The 13,961-nt window shown below is 29.6% G+C and overlaps 1 protein-coding gene across 2 annotated transcripts in view; it reads left to right on the top strand.

The window, feature by feature from the left end:
- Positions 1-342: 342 nt before the first annotated feature.
- Positions 343-13,961, top strand: part of sick (sickie) — a 153,486-nt gene continuing 139,867 nt past the window's right edge. The window contains exons 1-2 of one of the 2 annotated variants that reach the window (XM_029300007.2): positions 343-663; positions 12,068-12,165. In XM_029300007.2, coding sequence (XP_029155840.1) covers positions 366-663; positions 12,068-12,165 — 396 coding nt within the window. In that variant the 5' untranslated portion in view covers positions 343-365. Of the gene's footprint in view, positions 664-1,732; positions 1,809-12,067; positions 12,166-13,961 lie in introns of those variants that run through there. The other variant, XM_029300009.2, reaches the window with a different exon arrangement.

Below are 13,961 nucleotides of genomic sequence, written 5' to 3'. Positions count from 1 at the left end.
AACATGATAATCATATTATTATATTAATAATTCGTAATAATAGACATATTATATATAAAGATACGTAATTAAAATTAATTCTTAATATGATATTACGTTCAAATATACAGGATAAAGTTTAAAATTAAATAAGTAATTAAAATATGGTTTTCACGAAGATTAACATAAAAGATCATCGGTAGAATATTTGAAACAAAAACATGAATATGTTAACATTCATTGATTTTTCTAGTCATTCTGACAATGAATATATAAAAAAAAATGTAAAAATAATTCTATGTCTTTGATTTTCTTAAAATTCTCAATATACAGGCATCGTGCGCATAATTAAAGCTTCGAAAAGTCGCGGGCAATCGCGATTACGCATGCGCGCGTTCCCCCTCCACTCATACCCCACCTGTCCGGCTCCGGCGCGTGACGGGCCACGGGCGACACAAGCAGCCGGGTTAGGCGCAGTCAACGTTTGCCGCTCGTCGTTATTGGTATGTCGCGGCGCGGCGTGTGAATCCGTCCCGATTTCCTTTACATATCGAGTGCGCGAATTATTTCTTTTTAAACATATCCGTAAAAGTGTACTTTTGTCCATCAAGAATCGTGGGATACTGCACGTATCAACGCCAAAGAAAATCACGCATCGCAAGCACGGCGTCGCGCCTGGATCAGGTGAGTCCTACTTGGATATTGCAATGTTTTTATAGCGATCGTTGAATGACTTTCGATATATTATGTATGTATGTTCATTCCGTGCTCTCTGATTTTGCTGAAACTTTACATCAGAGAGTAGAGGATGGAGAGCTCTTCTTTAATATTACTCCGAAAACAATACCTATAGCGATGCCTTCACGCGAGCGCGTTTTTTTTCGCGCGCTGCGTTATGTCACACTTGCAAAATTAAAACGTAAGAGAACGTGTAAGAAAAGGGAGGAAGACGAGACTGTGCTCAAAAGGTAGAAAATACAGCTCGGAAGAAGAGATTTTGCGTATTCGTAAATGGCGCCATACATTATGAAAGAAACATCAGAATTGTGTTCGAAAATATATTTACCAAAGTGCAAAATTTGATCGACCAATCGAAGATCGAGGATCTCTTGGTCCTGATTGGCCAATCGAGCGCCTCACTCTGAGTGAACATATTTTTGAACACAATCGAAAATACTTGCTGCCCTCTGGTGCACTTTCATATTGTTCGTGATGAAACGTTCGCGCGCTCATCGCCGGTTCCCGGTTCGGTCCGCGAAAGTATACCAGTGTGAATATTAATAAGCGTCTTTACGTCGTTAATAATCGTATAAATCCGATCGCGATCGCACGCGCGAGATTGACCTCGTCGGCCGCGAATATCCCGTAACTTTCGTTCCTCCGAAAGATCGTGTAGCACAGCTCCGACTCGAGCCGCCAAAAGTTCGCGTGCACGAATTTATGAGAGCGGATCGCGAGAATCACCGGGCGCCTTCGACGCGAAAATTTTCCGAGTTTTTCGACGATAAGCGGGCAATTGCGCGTTTCCGGTCGTAATTTCACATCGCGCCGCCATATTTCTGTCATTAAATATCGACGACTCCTGAAGTGCAGCGCGGGGAAAGTCGCCATCGCCGGTGTTGATAAGGCCCTTCGATATATGTAAGTGGGCCTTGAAAAAAGCGGCGCCGCGAAAACGGAGCATCGGTTATAAGTTAAGTTTTATTCGCGCGCGAATAAATTCTCGCGTTTCTCGCATTTTATCGAAATGCGTCGCGCGTCGTGAACGAAAAAAGTGACGCGAGTGAAAAGTGTTTCGAAGCTTCTACAGGACAATTCTCGACGCAGAGGTTAGAGTTTTGTATATGAAATTGTAAAAATATATCTTACTCATATGTCAGAATATTTCTATATCAGGCAATTGATCTTTTTATTATTAAAAAATAAATATACTTATTTTATATAACCATTTATTAATTAACTGATTGTAAAAAGACTGATGTGATTGTCAAATTTGGCATTCGCAGTTTTTTCATGCTGTTATTAAGAATCATTAAGTCAATTGGTGCGTTATTAATTGTCCCGCGTGTTTGATCAGAGAAAGAAAGAAAGCAATCCCTTTTATTCTTCGAGAATCATTAATCTTACCTACATTTCTTTGGACAAAACACTTAACGATCGTAATTAAAAAAAACTCACGTGATACATGCTCGGCATTTCGATTACACGAATTTCAATCATTTAATTTCTAACATATTATACGTTCTATACGTGTTGTACATAATTCAAATTAGTTGAAGTTAATTGCAAATATTAAACTCAATTTTTTTTTAATTACACGTAAATATTAAAATTATAAAAAGTATTAAGAGTGTATTAAAATATTAATTCTTCAAAGATTTATTTTTTCCAATTAATTTTTTGATCAAGTTTCTACATTAATTCATTCAGTAAACGATATTGTATTATATTTTGACAACTTTCTTCCTTTGAGAAAACATTGATCTTGATCTTGAAAAAAATTTGTATTTATTACCGATATTTAACGAAGTATTTTTATGCGTAAATACATATTAATTACCGTCTTGTGCAAACATTTTTATTGCTATTACGGATCATAATAATATTGCCAACGATGCTTTTTTATCATCGCTCGTCTACGGCCTTGTACATTTATATACATATACAAGGTATATATTTTTATTATCTATTCATATGACTCGCTTTTAATTTTTAGTGATCAAATTTTTCCTCTGTTGATTAGAATTGCAATAAAACAGAAATATAACTTGCTAAATATAACAGAATTATTGCGATTTTATATTTTATCGCAATTTAGTTTAATTGCAACATTAATAATATAAATACTTTTATTTTAAGATTTTTAAGATGTAAATTTCTATTTTATCCGATTTCTATTTTAACCGAAAAATATCGTTTTTTAAGATTTTACAAAGATATTTGATATTAAAAATGTTTCTCGAGTTTTTTTTACAAGTAAACAATTAGATTTTCAATTTCTAAATATATACACTGTGTACGTGCGGGTACATATGTGTATTCATAGAAAGTACTAACTCTCATTTGATAAAATTTTAATAACATATTTAAAATATTTTTCTCTGTATATAACTCATATGTAATGATGTAAAAATCAGTAAAAAAATTGTTTATTTTTCCGCAAACAAATTTCTCGATTTTTTTGAAAGAAAAAAATTTTTTTAATGTTTCTGTTGTAATCTCTAAATAGTAGAATTGTATTCTTTATTTAGTTTTATTTACAAGTATATAGAATATTTTAATATAATACATATACTAAAAAATAAAAATTAAAAAATTCTATTTCGATATTTTTGATACAAATCGACTTTAAATTTTTCAAAAAGTTTCTACTTATTTGACCACATGATTCCGAAGCTTCTTATGAATTCATAAACTCAGTTTAATATTCGCAGAAATGAAGATTGACTGATAAACGTCACGGAAATGTACCAAGCACCATGTGGTGCATGTCTTTGTGAATGTGTTGAACATCCCTAGGTATTATAGGCTAACGGGATTCACGCGGCATGAATTGTGACCCCAGCAAAAGATCACAGTATTTTATCCCGATCACGATTATTCCCCGTAGCTATATGTATACATATACGTTTCTTTCCTATAGTTTTTTCTTCCACTTGTATTTATATTACGCAAAGGAAAATTTTTTAAAGATATGTATAGAGCGATTATAATATTTAGAGAGCGGGGGTTACAATATCTTGAGCAAGATTTTTAAAACAGATATAAAATACAGTCACAATAACGCGTGCGTTTGGATAAGAATGATGAAGTATTTGCTAGTGTTATATGATACAGAAATGCAAAAAGACAGATTAATTTTATCACGCTTTTTATATCTTCAGAAATGTCTAGATAATTTGTTAGATACATAAATTAATTATGTAATTACATAGATACTGTATAATTATAAATAAAATAATAATTGTTCTAATAGAGATTAAATAATTCTTGAATTATTTTTTTAATTAAATTTTTTAACTTAACAATAAAGACTTGAACTTTTTATATTTTTGTATATTAAAAATTAAAAATCCGTCGAAAAAGAAGAAATAACGCATAATCATTTTTTCTGATATATTTTCATTTTTTATATACTACAAACAAATAAACAAATAAATAAATAAAAGAAAATATAAAAGATTGATGAAGCAAAGAAGTGATATTGGTTTCAAAATATAGATGAAAAATGAAATAAATTCGAATCAACGAAGTGTCTGATTTTCCCTAAATGACATGATCGGAGTTTCCACATTGGGTTTCGAAATTATTATTATTTCTTTCTGTACGAGATTCATCTTGATAAACAACTCCATTATAATCAACAGCTGGTACTACTCTTGTGCCATTAATATCATGTTTGGAACTTTTTGAGAGTGCTCTTTAGTCATCTTATCATCCTTTTTAAAATTCTTTTTAAGCGAGGCTCTATGAATCAGCTTTCCATTTTTCGTGGCCCGTTAAGATAATATAATAGTTATGTATCTATAGAATTATTATGCATACAGAATAAAATAGGGTATTTAATTTTATTTTAATCTTAATTTCATATTGATTTTAATTTTTCTCTTAATGATAGATTTTTTAAATCTAAAATTTGTTTTTAGAATGTAAATTTTTTACAGAATATTCAGGTATTTTTTGATAAAAAATGATACTCTAAATTTATAGAATAAGTTATTATTAAATTAAAATTGAAATTATGTATAATTTAAAAAATTAGAATTAATATAATAATTTAATTAAAATTGAATTAAAAGTTAGACTTCCTGAGTGTTATTCTACATAGTAATTTTATTATAAAAATAAACATTATATATATGTATGTATGTATTATAATATATTAATACATTATAATTAATAATTTAAAAATGTATTTGTGTTGAAAATATTGAGTATGCCAATAGATAAAGTTCTATTTGAAGAGAGTTGATATATAAGAAAATGCTGTAGTGTATAAATCTTTCAGCAAGACTCATAAAATACCACGTCAAAGACCACTTTACACGTAAAACATCGTGTGAGTAGATCTTTATTTCATCGAGAAATCGACAATAACGGTACATCTAATGAGACGCATAAACAATAGTGACCATGCTTTTCCTCTTTCTCTCTCTCGTGTCAGAGATACACGAGCACACTACTGGCACTTTACGGGTCTCATAAAGCGATAAAGACATCCGTACAAGATGCACAGTAAATAGTATCGCACAATAGTCCCGATGTCGAACAAGTCTCTTTAATGCACGTAGTGTCTCTTTAAGGACTCTGTGACCAAGTCTTTTAGCTGATAAAAGCCATGTCTTTTCTTCACTTCTGTATTTAATGTATAAAACATAAAATTTTATATATATAAAATATATATACTAATAATATTAAATTTATATATTTATATTTATAATTGCTAAATTCTTTTCTTTTAATGAGAAACGCAAATTGTAAATAATTAAAATTTCTGTTTAATTTAATTTTTATTTTATTAATTTATTTTTTATTTTTAATTGATTTAAAATTGAATAAACAATACTGTAAAAAATTGAACTAATTATAATTAGTTGAATGATTAATTTATTACTATTATACGATTCATCTGTTATATTAATTTCATTGTTATTTTTATTATCATTAATTGTTGTTAACAGTTGATTTATAGAATAGTGTTAGTTATTATAATCACTTTCTTAAACAAAATTATCTCTAAAATTATTTCTTTAAAGTATAATTTTTTGACGAAGTTTTTTTTATATTTAATAATTATAAAGTAGAATGTTTAAACTTTAAACTTAACCAAATTACACAAATGTTCTCAATTTTTCAACTCGCACCATAAGTATCATTAATCCTGAAATGATCTTCAGAATCTTCGGTCAATTAGTCTTTCCTTTCCCTCCATTAGAACGATCGAATTATGTAAGTGCATACTGTGTGGTACATCGAGATCGACTAAAACAGAAAGGGAGAGTGATAGTCCGGGGGAATTCATTAGAGAGCCCTGTTTCGTAAACCATCGGGAGATCGGAGGAATGAAGGCTAAAGGGTGTCAAATCAAATTTCCCCGTCGAGTAGGGAAAGGGAAAACGACATCCGGCGCGCGCGGATTTAATTCTCTTTTTCTCATCTTCTCTTTTTTTCTATTTTCGCACTGCTCTCTCTCTCTCTCTCTCTCTCTCTCGATACACTGATTTCACTACCCCCTAGAAGGTCACCGACTGTTAAATAAACTCCGAGATTCTGCGAGCGGACATTCCTGCAAGCAGGAAAAGGAAGTATAGGACGAAATTGGCTTCTGGGGCGGCTACTCTCGCACGGTACCTAGATAAATGGTTTGCTACGTTGAACTTCTCTGATAGAGATATTAATCTTTCTCAGAGGATCCTCTGCTCCCCTCCTCCTCTCTCTCTCTCCCTTTCTTTTTCTACCCGTTATCTTCTTTTGCAAATATCTCCTCTTCACTCTTCAATAGTGTCCTTCGTCTGAAAAGTTTCATCTTTCTCTGCTGCTTTTTTTCCTTTTCCTCTTTACTTGAGTTATTAATACATATTATAGAATTATTTTTATAAAATTATTTTTAATAAGATAAAAGTATTTATATAAATATAAATACTTAATAAAATACTTATTAAATAAATACATTAAATACGTTTTGATTAAATTTAAAAAATGAGTCACAATAAAGTATTTTCAGTTTAAAGTTTTTTCTTTTCTCAAACTCTTTTCATTTGACATATATATGATTTTCTGTTATAATATTTTTATTTCTTAATTCTAATTTATTTTTTCGTGGTCTCTTATATTACAAACATTTTATTTTGGCAATATTTAAATCAAGATATTAAGTTAAGCTTTTTTATTCTCTCTTTATGTTATATATATTTATTTTAATTAAATTATATTATTATAAATAATTAATGAACTCTTTCTTATTCAAATAAATTCTTAATTTTTATAATTAAAGGTTTTCTAAAATATTTAATGTTAATTAAATTAATTCCAAGTATTTTTTTTTCAAAAATATCTTCCGTACATTTTTCCGTTTTTCTTCCTTTTTCTTTATTTTCTTTTTTTCTGGTGCTATAAAAAATGGAATATTATATGTCCATGTCAGAGGGATGGAAATCGAGATATGTAGACACACAACTCTGATGAAAGTCAATTTTCTCCGCGAACTTTTCGCCCTGACAACGTGAAAATAACTTTTGACCTCTCAATACGATACATTGTGTAGTTTCCTTTTTTTCGCATATTACACGTCGGTTGTTCTCGCAGCAAACATATTCTAGCGGATTATACGAGAGAGAAAGGGTGAGAACAGAGAAAAAAGAGGAGAGGAATACACGAGAGCTCTCTTTTCGGTTTTAAGCCGATATACGCCGATAAACAAAGATTTCGCTTTATGATTTGTATCTTTTTCAGGGGAGAGAAAAGGTTTAGTTCCTTTTTTAGTTGTAAAAAGATGTTATGTTTTTGAGATGACTTGTTTTAAAAGAAACATAAAAAATCTTTAACGTGAAATAATTAACCATTTTTTTCTGAATTTTTAATAACAATATGATATAATATTTTATAAAGTTTATAAAATTAAATTTTTTAGAAATTACAATAAAAATACATAAATTAAAGTTTTTAATAAATGTATGTGATTATTACATATTATTTATTATTTATTTAATCTATTTTTAAATTTTCAACGGATATTCACTTTTTACCTTTTTTCTCTTTTAAGAAAATTTATTTTGTCTCAGAAAGAGATTTAATATCTTATCTTGAAAACGAATATTCCTGTAAAATGTCCTTTTATGAGAATATTTAAATAATTTTGTCTGTGTTACTCACAGGTCAAAGATTTAACTAAATTATTTACTTTTATGTATTGTTTGTCTTTAGGCAGGAAACTTGTTAAAATCCTATGTAACTTGTTAAATTCCTATGTAACATTAAAGTCAAATAATATCAAAGTATCAGTAATATTAAAATATCGATTTATTTTTAAGAAGATATACATATATAACAGTAGGTAACAAATTTTCCAAAATTAAACAATTATTAAAATTTTTTTAACCGTTTAAATGGCAATAAGTTGATTTGATTTTATAGATACACAAATTAATATAAAATATAAAATTATATGAGATTTCTTGGAGAAATTTATATTTTTAAAAATAAAAGCAGCAAATCTCTTTGACCGTATAATTGTGAATACAGTTATAAACAATAAAAAAACTTACGAATAGAGATTACTAAAACAATTTTTTTAACAAATATTTGTTTATATAATTTTTTTTATTTTAAATAAATTAAAAAATTTTAATTTTGAAAAAGAGCGTAAAATAATACACCATAAAAGTCTTTGAAAGAATTTTGAAGAATAAAAATAAAATCACATTTGCATATTAAACACATGTTGAAAAATTGAAACGATATCTTCTCAGGAACGAAGCATCGATATTTGTTTGAATATTCCAGAGAAATGAATACTTAAAATATTTGTGCTATTAAAAGTCCTAAGCGTGTCTATCTTGAATAACGCAAATACGACATACCTCGATATTTATATACGCGCGAACGAGTGAGGACAATATGGAGTTTCATGGGGTAGAGAGCACACGGTGTGCCACGGTGCGTAGTATCGCCACTGAGGTAGGGACAGATCGATAGCATAAGGGGCCCTCCAGACCTTATGGTGCCTCCTCCTTCTCTTCGTCCTCTTCCCTTTCCTTCTTCTCATTTCCCTCCCTATACTTCTCTTCGCTTTATTTAGGCCGGCAAAATTAACGCGCGTTTTGCATTACGTGCTTTCTACGGCAGGATGAAGAGCTTCCTGAAAAAAGCAGAAAGAGAAGACTAAGAGAACGCTTTATCCTTGCGCTCTTTTTTATTAACGAGTCATAGTTTGAAACGATTTTATAGAAAATTTTCAAAGCAAAATTATGAGAGACTGATATCTCTCTCTTCTCCCTCTCTCTTGGTACATGGCACTTTATTTTGCGAACATATTTGAGAATATTGATCGAATGAGACGTTTAATTCTTTATTGCAAGATATTTTATTACGGAAAATAACAGTGTTGATTTTGTCGCATATAAAGAACGAATTAACTATTTATATATCTATAGTTTTCAATTCTCTTGCCCAACTTTTCAATATTTACGTCATGGAACAAATCGTGGGAATTTAATAAGTGTGTAATAAGAATTGCTGCATAACTTGTTAAAATTATTGAAAACAAGTTTTTTTTATTGGTAGTTTTTAATAATATTTTTTTCTATAAAATTTTATATATTACATTAATGTGCGCGATATAGTTATTTTAACTATTATATATTTAATTATTATAGTTGTTTTATGTAAGTACGTTATATTATTTAAGAAATCATAGCTAACAAATTATTAAAAAAATATGAGAAAAGTCAAGAAACGTCACAAGTATATATTTTGCGCAAAAATGACATTGCAAAAATGCATAACCGATATTTTGGGTTCCGCGCGAGAACGAGAGACGCAGCTGGGGGAGCCGGTCGGATATAGTGATTAAAGCGATACTTCCGGTGGTCGTTATCGAGCTGCAAAGATAACATCACGGCTTTCGATCACTGTCACAAGGTAAGCAAGTGCTTACTAGAGGAGCAAGCCGTACTGATACATCGTCGGAGGGTCGCGACAAATCCTATTCTCAATTTTCTCTCTCTCTCTCCCTCACCTTTTTTTCTAGAAATATTGCTAATTAGATGCATGATTACATCGACCAGCGATAGACAAAGAATAATTAACACGAGAGGGAAATGGTTCTGTCTGGAGATGATAAGACGTCGTGGTGATAAGAAACTTTTCGAGAATCAACCGTGAAAGATTTCGAAATATAATTTACTAAATTTGCTAAAGAGAGAACTACTGGACCAGATTTTGGGAATGGAAATATAATAGCGGAATATTCTTCTCTTTGTTTAAGTGTGTTTGTTTTTATTAGCCTGAAATATAATAACTGTGTAAATTTCGTAAGTAATGTTTGTGAAAGAAGAGGAAATTTTTCTTGAGTGTTCTTTATATTATATAGAAAAATTGAAGAGCCAAAGTGAGACGGAGATAGTAACGTAAGGTCGTTAGTTTCGTTTCAACCAAACGTTATTCGTAATGTCAAAAGGAGAATATGAATTGATCACGATATACGGAGTATCTATTTGTGAGCTATTTATTGAGCCTCGACACCGTTGAACTTCGATACTCGACGTTCTCGCATTTTAATGCACTTCCTATCTTCTTCATATTACATCGCCACAAATGAATTAATGATACATATGCCGTATGATTAGTTACAGCATTGATTTTATATATATTATTGTCTTTCGCATTATAAATTCAGGAAAGATCAATATAAATTCGGTTTAAGAGTCTATGTATTTATTTTTTACACATTCAACAGACTAATACAATAGTTCCAGACAATTAATAATCCTATTTTAAAATTTGAAAAATAATTTCTATCTCTATTGCATTAATAAATATTTATTTTGCACCTAATATAAAGAATCTATTTGATTAAAAATTATAATAAGAACTATTAATAACAATATAAGAAAATTACTTTACAAAAAATAGATTTGTCTAAATAAAAATGTATATTTAATTGCAGAATAAAAGCTACTGTTTTATTAAATTAAAAATTGAAATTGATAATATTACTTGTTGTGCATTAAAGTTTAAGATTCGTAGAATGTTATATCGATCGTATAATAATGACAAACGGATGCGAGAACAATCGTAATCGTGGATGATGTGCGAATATACGTGAGTACCGTATGTCCATTTGTCGCGCATTAACGGTGCTTATGCTGGTGCAGCCAGCGGGGACAATTCGCGTGCATCGTTAATCACGATGAATTTGCCGTGATTAATCATGCTTTTCGTCCGATTAGCCTCCCTCCCATCTCCTGTCGACTTTTCTCTCTCGCTCTTCTCCATTTTTTCTCTTTCTTCTGATTTTCGTTTCACAATATAATGTCGGACACATGAAATTTACAAAATTAAACATTGAAAAAAAAATTACCTTTAATTTCATAATATATGAAAAAGAACTATATATATTTATTATATATTATATGTTATGATGATTTTTTTTATTCTTAATATGTCTTTTTTTAACCGCGTTACAATTTTTATTTTATTCTAATTAAATTTTGATTGAAAGAAGCTTTTTTATTTTATAATGTTTCAAATTTTCTTTTATTAATTAGAAATAAAAACAAAAATTTAATTTGAAGTATTATGATGAAGTAAATTTGCATAATTATTTTTCCAAATTTTTGGAAATATTTGTTTTGCGCACAGATATAATGTACAATAATATAATAGTTTTTTCGAAAAAGTTTGTTCAATTTCTCTGAATTTGATATACATATATCATAAAAATAATAACTTATAGATATTTTGATGATGAAAGAGGATAAAATTTTTGCTCGATAGCCAACAAAAATAGCTTTAGAGGCTCACATATACACGGTTTCCTGGGAAAAATGTCGGCGGGAAACGGGGTGGATCTTGAAAGAGAGATCGAAGAATGGAGAGAATGGGGGAAGTAGAGAGAGAACCGCCCGGCGCGGCGTCCTCCCTTCGACCGGATATGTCATTTGGTACCTGGGTCACGTACCTCTTCGTATTGACAGGCCAACCAGCAGCCAACCAGGAGGCCTCCATCCCGCTGCTTCTCGTCACTACGCGCGATTCTCAGTTCGAGAGATACCGACATCCTGAAACAATCGCGAAAAACTGTTTATCGACCAAAAATACGTCTCAAAATAGATAGCGATGAAATAGAACAAAGAGAATATAAAATATTATCTATTTTATTTCAGGAATATTTTATTTCATATATTTTTTGCGAAATGTCTTTGCTATATATAATTAATTAAATTTTACTGGATTTTATCTGATTATATATTAATCTTTGTAAATTTTATTTTTAATATTACATATTGCACAAAAGTTGGAGACTAATCTATTACATATTATTGTAGTTATTAATTTATATTAATAGCCAATGTTGCTTTTGTTGCAGCATATCAGGTGTCTCGCAGTGATGGTACAGCGATGAGCTTGCCGGCACAGGCTCCAACTAAGCGATCTGCGAGGTGCTCCCCTCAGGAGACCGTCAAGGTAAGTCTACATTAAGTGTTCTTTAGAATTGTCCAGACGTTTAAGGCAAAATAAATCATGCTACATTCGTTATATTTTAACATTATATATTGTTATTTTGTTATTTAATTATTTTTGCAATCAAGATTTCTGCTGTATTTATAACATTTGCACAAACTTTTTGCATCGAATTTGTTGAAAATTTCAGAAATGACTATAAACGATCGTTTTACATAAAATTCGACATTATGCAACAATATAAGCAGAATTTATTTTTCCTCTTTTCGTCAGACGATAATTAACAGCGGAATTCGTTTTCGCGGTGATAACGTAGTCGCGTGGACTACGTTACAATCTGTCCATGTCGAGATTAATCCCTCACGGCTGACTGTACACAGCTTGTTTCACTTAGCACCCGCGCCATAGAGAACGAAAAAAAAAAAATAAATAGAATTTTATATATATACAATAAAATATTAATTTTATCTTCGAAGTCAAAAGCAACAATTAAATGAAAATATATGAGATCAAAATAAAAAGGATGATTAATGACATATTGATAAATTGGATGGAATTGACATTCTTATTAGAAAAAGTTCCCAAATCAAGTCAGGAAATTCAAAGATTATACAGCTCACATGTATAAATTACACTTTCAAACTATATTAACATATTTAACATAATATGTTTTGAAATTATTGATAATTTAGAGAGTAAATTAATACTTTTTTACACATAAATATTTATTAATTTGCAAAGCGCGATAGCGAGATGCAATCGCATAATTTTTCACGTGGATATTTATTCACACATTGCTATTTCTTAATTATCTTGATTAATATATTCCTCATATCACATATAATTTTATTCTCTATGTGATCGGCTTGCGAATAATTTTCCTGCTTATCGTTGCTATATTTATTTAGTCTCTTTCTGACATTTTTATTGTCCTTTTTGTAAAAGAGTTACCTCATAAATAGAGGATTTCTGATAAGAAATATTTGATTTCCAAATCATATTTGTGATGATAAAATAAGAAACTTGTGTCTTTATAATTAAGTTATTATTATCAATCTTATGCTTATTGGAAAATAATAAGGCTATGTTAAAAGAAAAATTTGTATACATTTTTTATTAAGAACACATACACATACATATACATATACGCACAATAAGAATATGAAATACAATAAAAGTGAATAATATACTTACATGAAATACTAATTATTATGTATATTATTATTTTTATAATTATGTTAATTTTATATAAATAATTATAAATGACAAAAAAGAAAATTTTTGAAAATTATGATTATTGCAGCTACCATTATCGGTTACTTCGTGTGTTTTTCAATCCTTTTCGATCAGATTTACTAAAAAAGAGAAGTCGCGAATAGTTGAAAATTTAGTAAGGTCGCGTGGAAAATTCGCAAGATACTAGGGTGCGGTAAGATTCTGCAGGCGTAAGCCAATTTAGCGCGTGCTAACCTTCTTTTCCCCATTTTTCTATCTTTTCTTGTAAAGTTCAATTTACACTATTCAATTTTAAAAATCATTTCTAAAGTTATTATTATTAGATATTTATTCAGATATTTTTTCTATTGAGAGATTCAACAGAAATAAACTATATTAATATAATATTTAATGTATAATGTGTATGTGTATGTTATATCATCAAGTTGGATTATGTAATATTGCATATATACATAAGTATGATTCATCACAAACATGATCTAAAAACACTTTTTAATTTTTTGAAAAAAATTGAATTAACTAGAATAATGTTAATTTGATTTTATATAAATGATTTTAATTAT

This window comes from Nylanderia fulva, unplaced genomic scaffold (assembly GCF_048542155.1).
Source record: "Nylanderia fulva isolate GAGA-0341 unplaced genomic scaffold, ASM4854215v1 Scaffold22, whole genome shotgun sequence".
Lineage (NCBI taxonomy): Eukaryota > Metazoa > Arthropoda > Insecta > Hymenoptera > Formicidae > Nylanderia > Nylanderia fulva.
The sequence above is the reverse complement of the archived record's forward strand: the minus strand, read 5'-3'. Positions and strand labels throughout refer to the sequence as shown.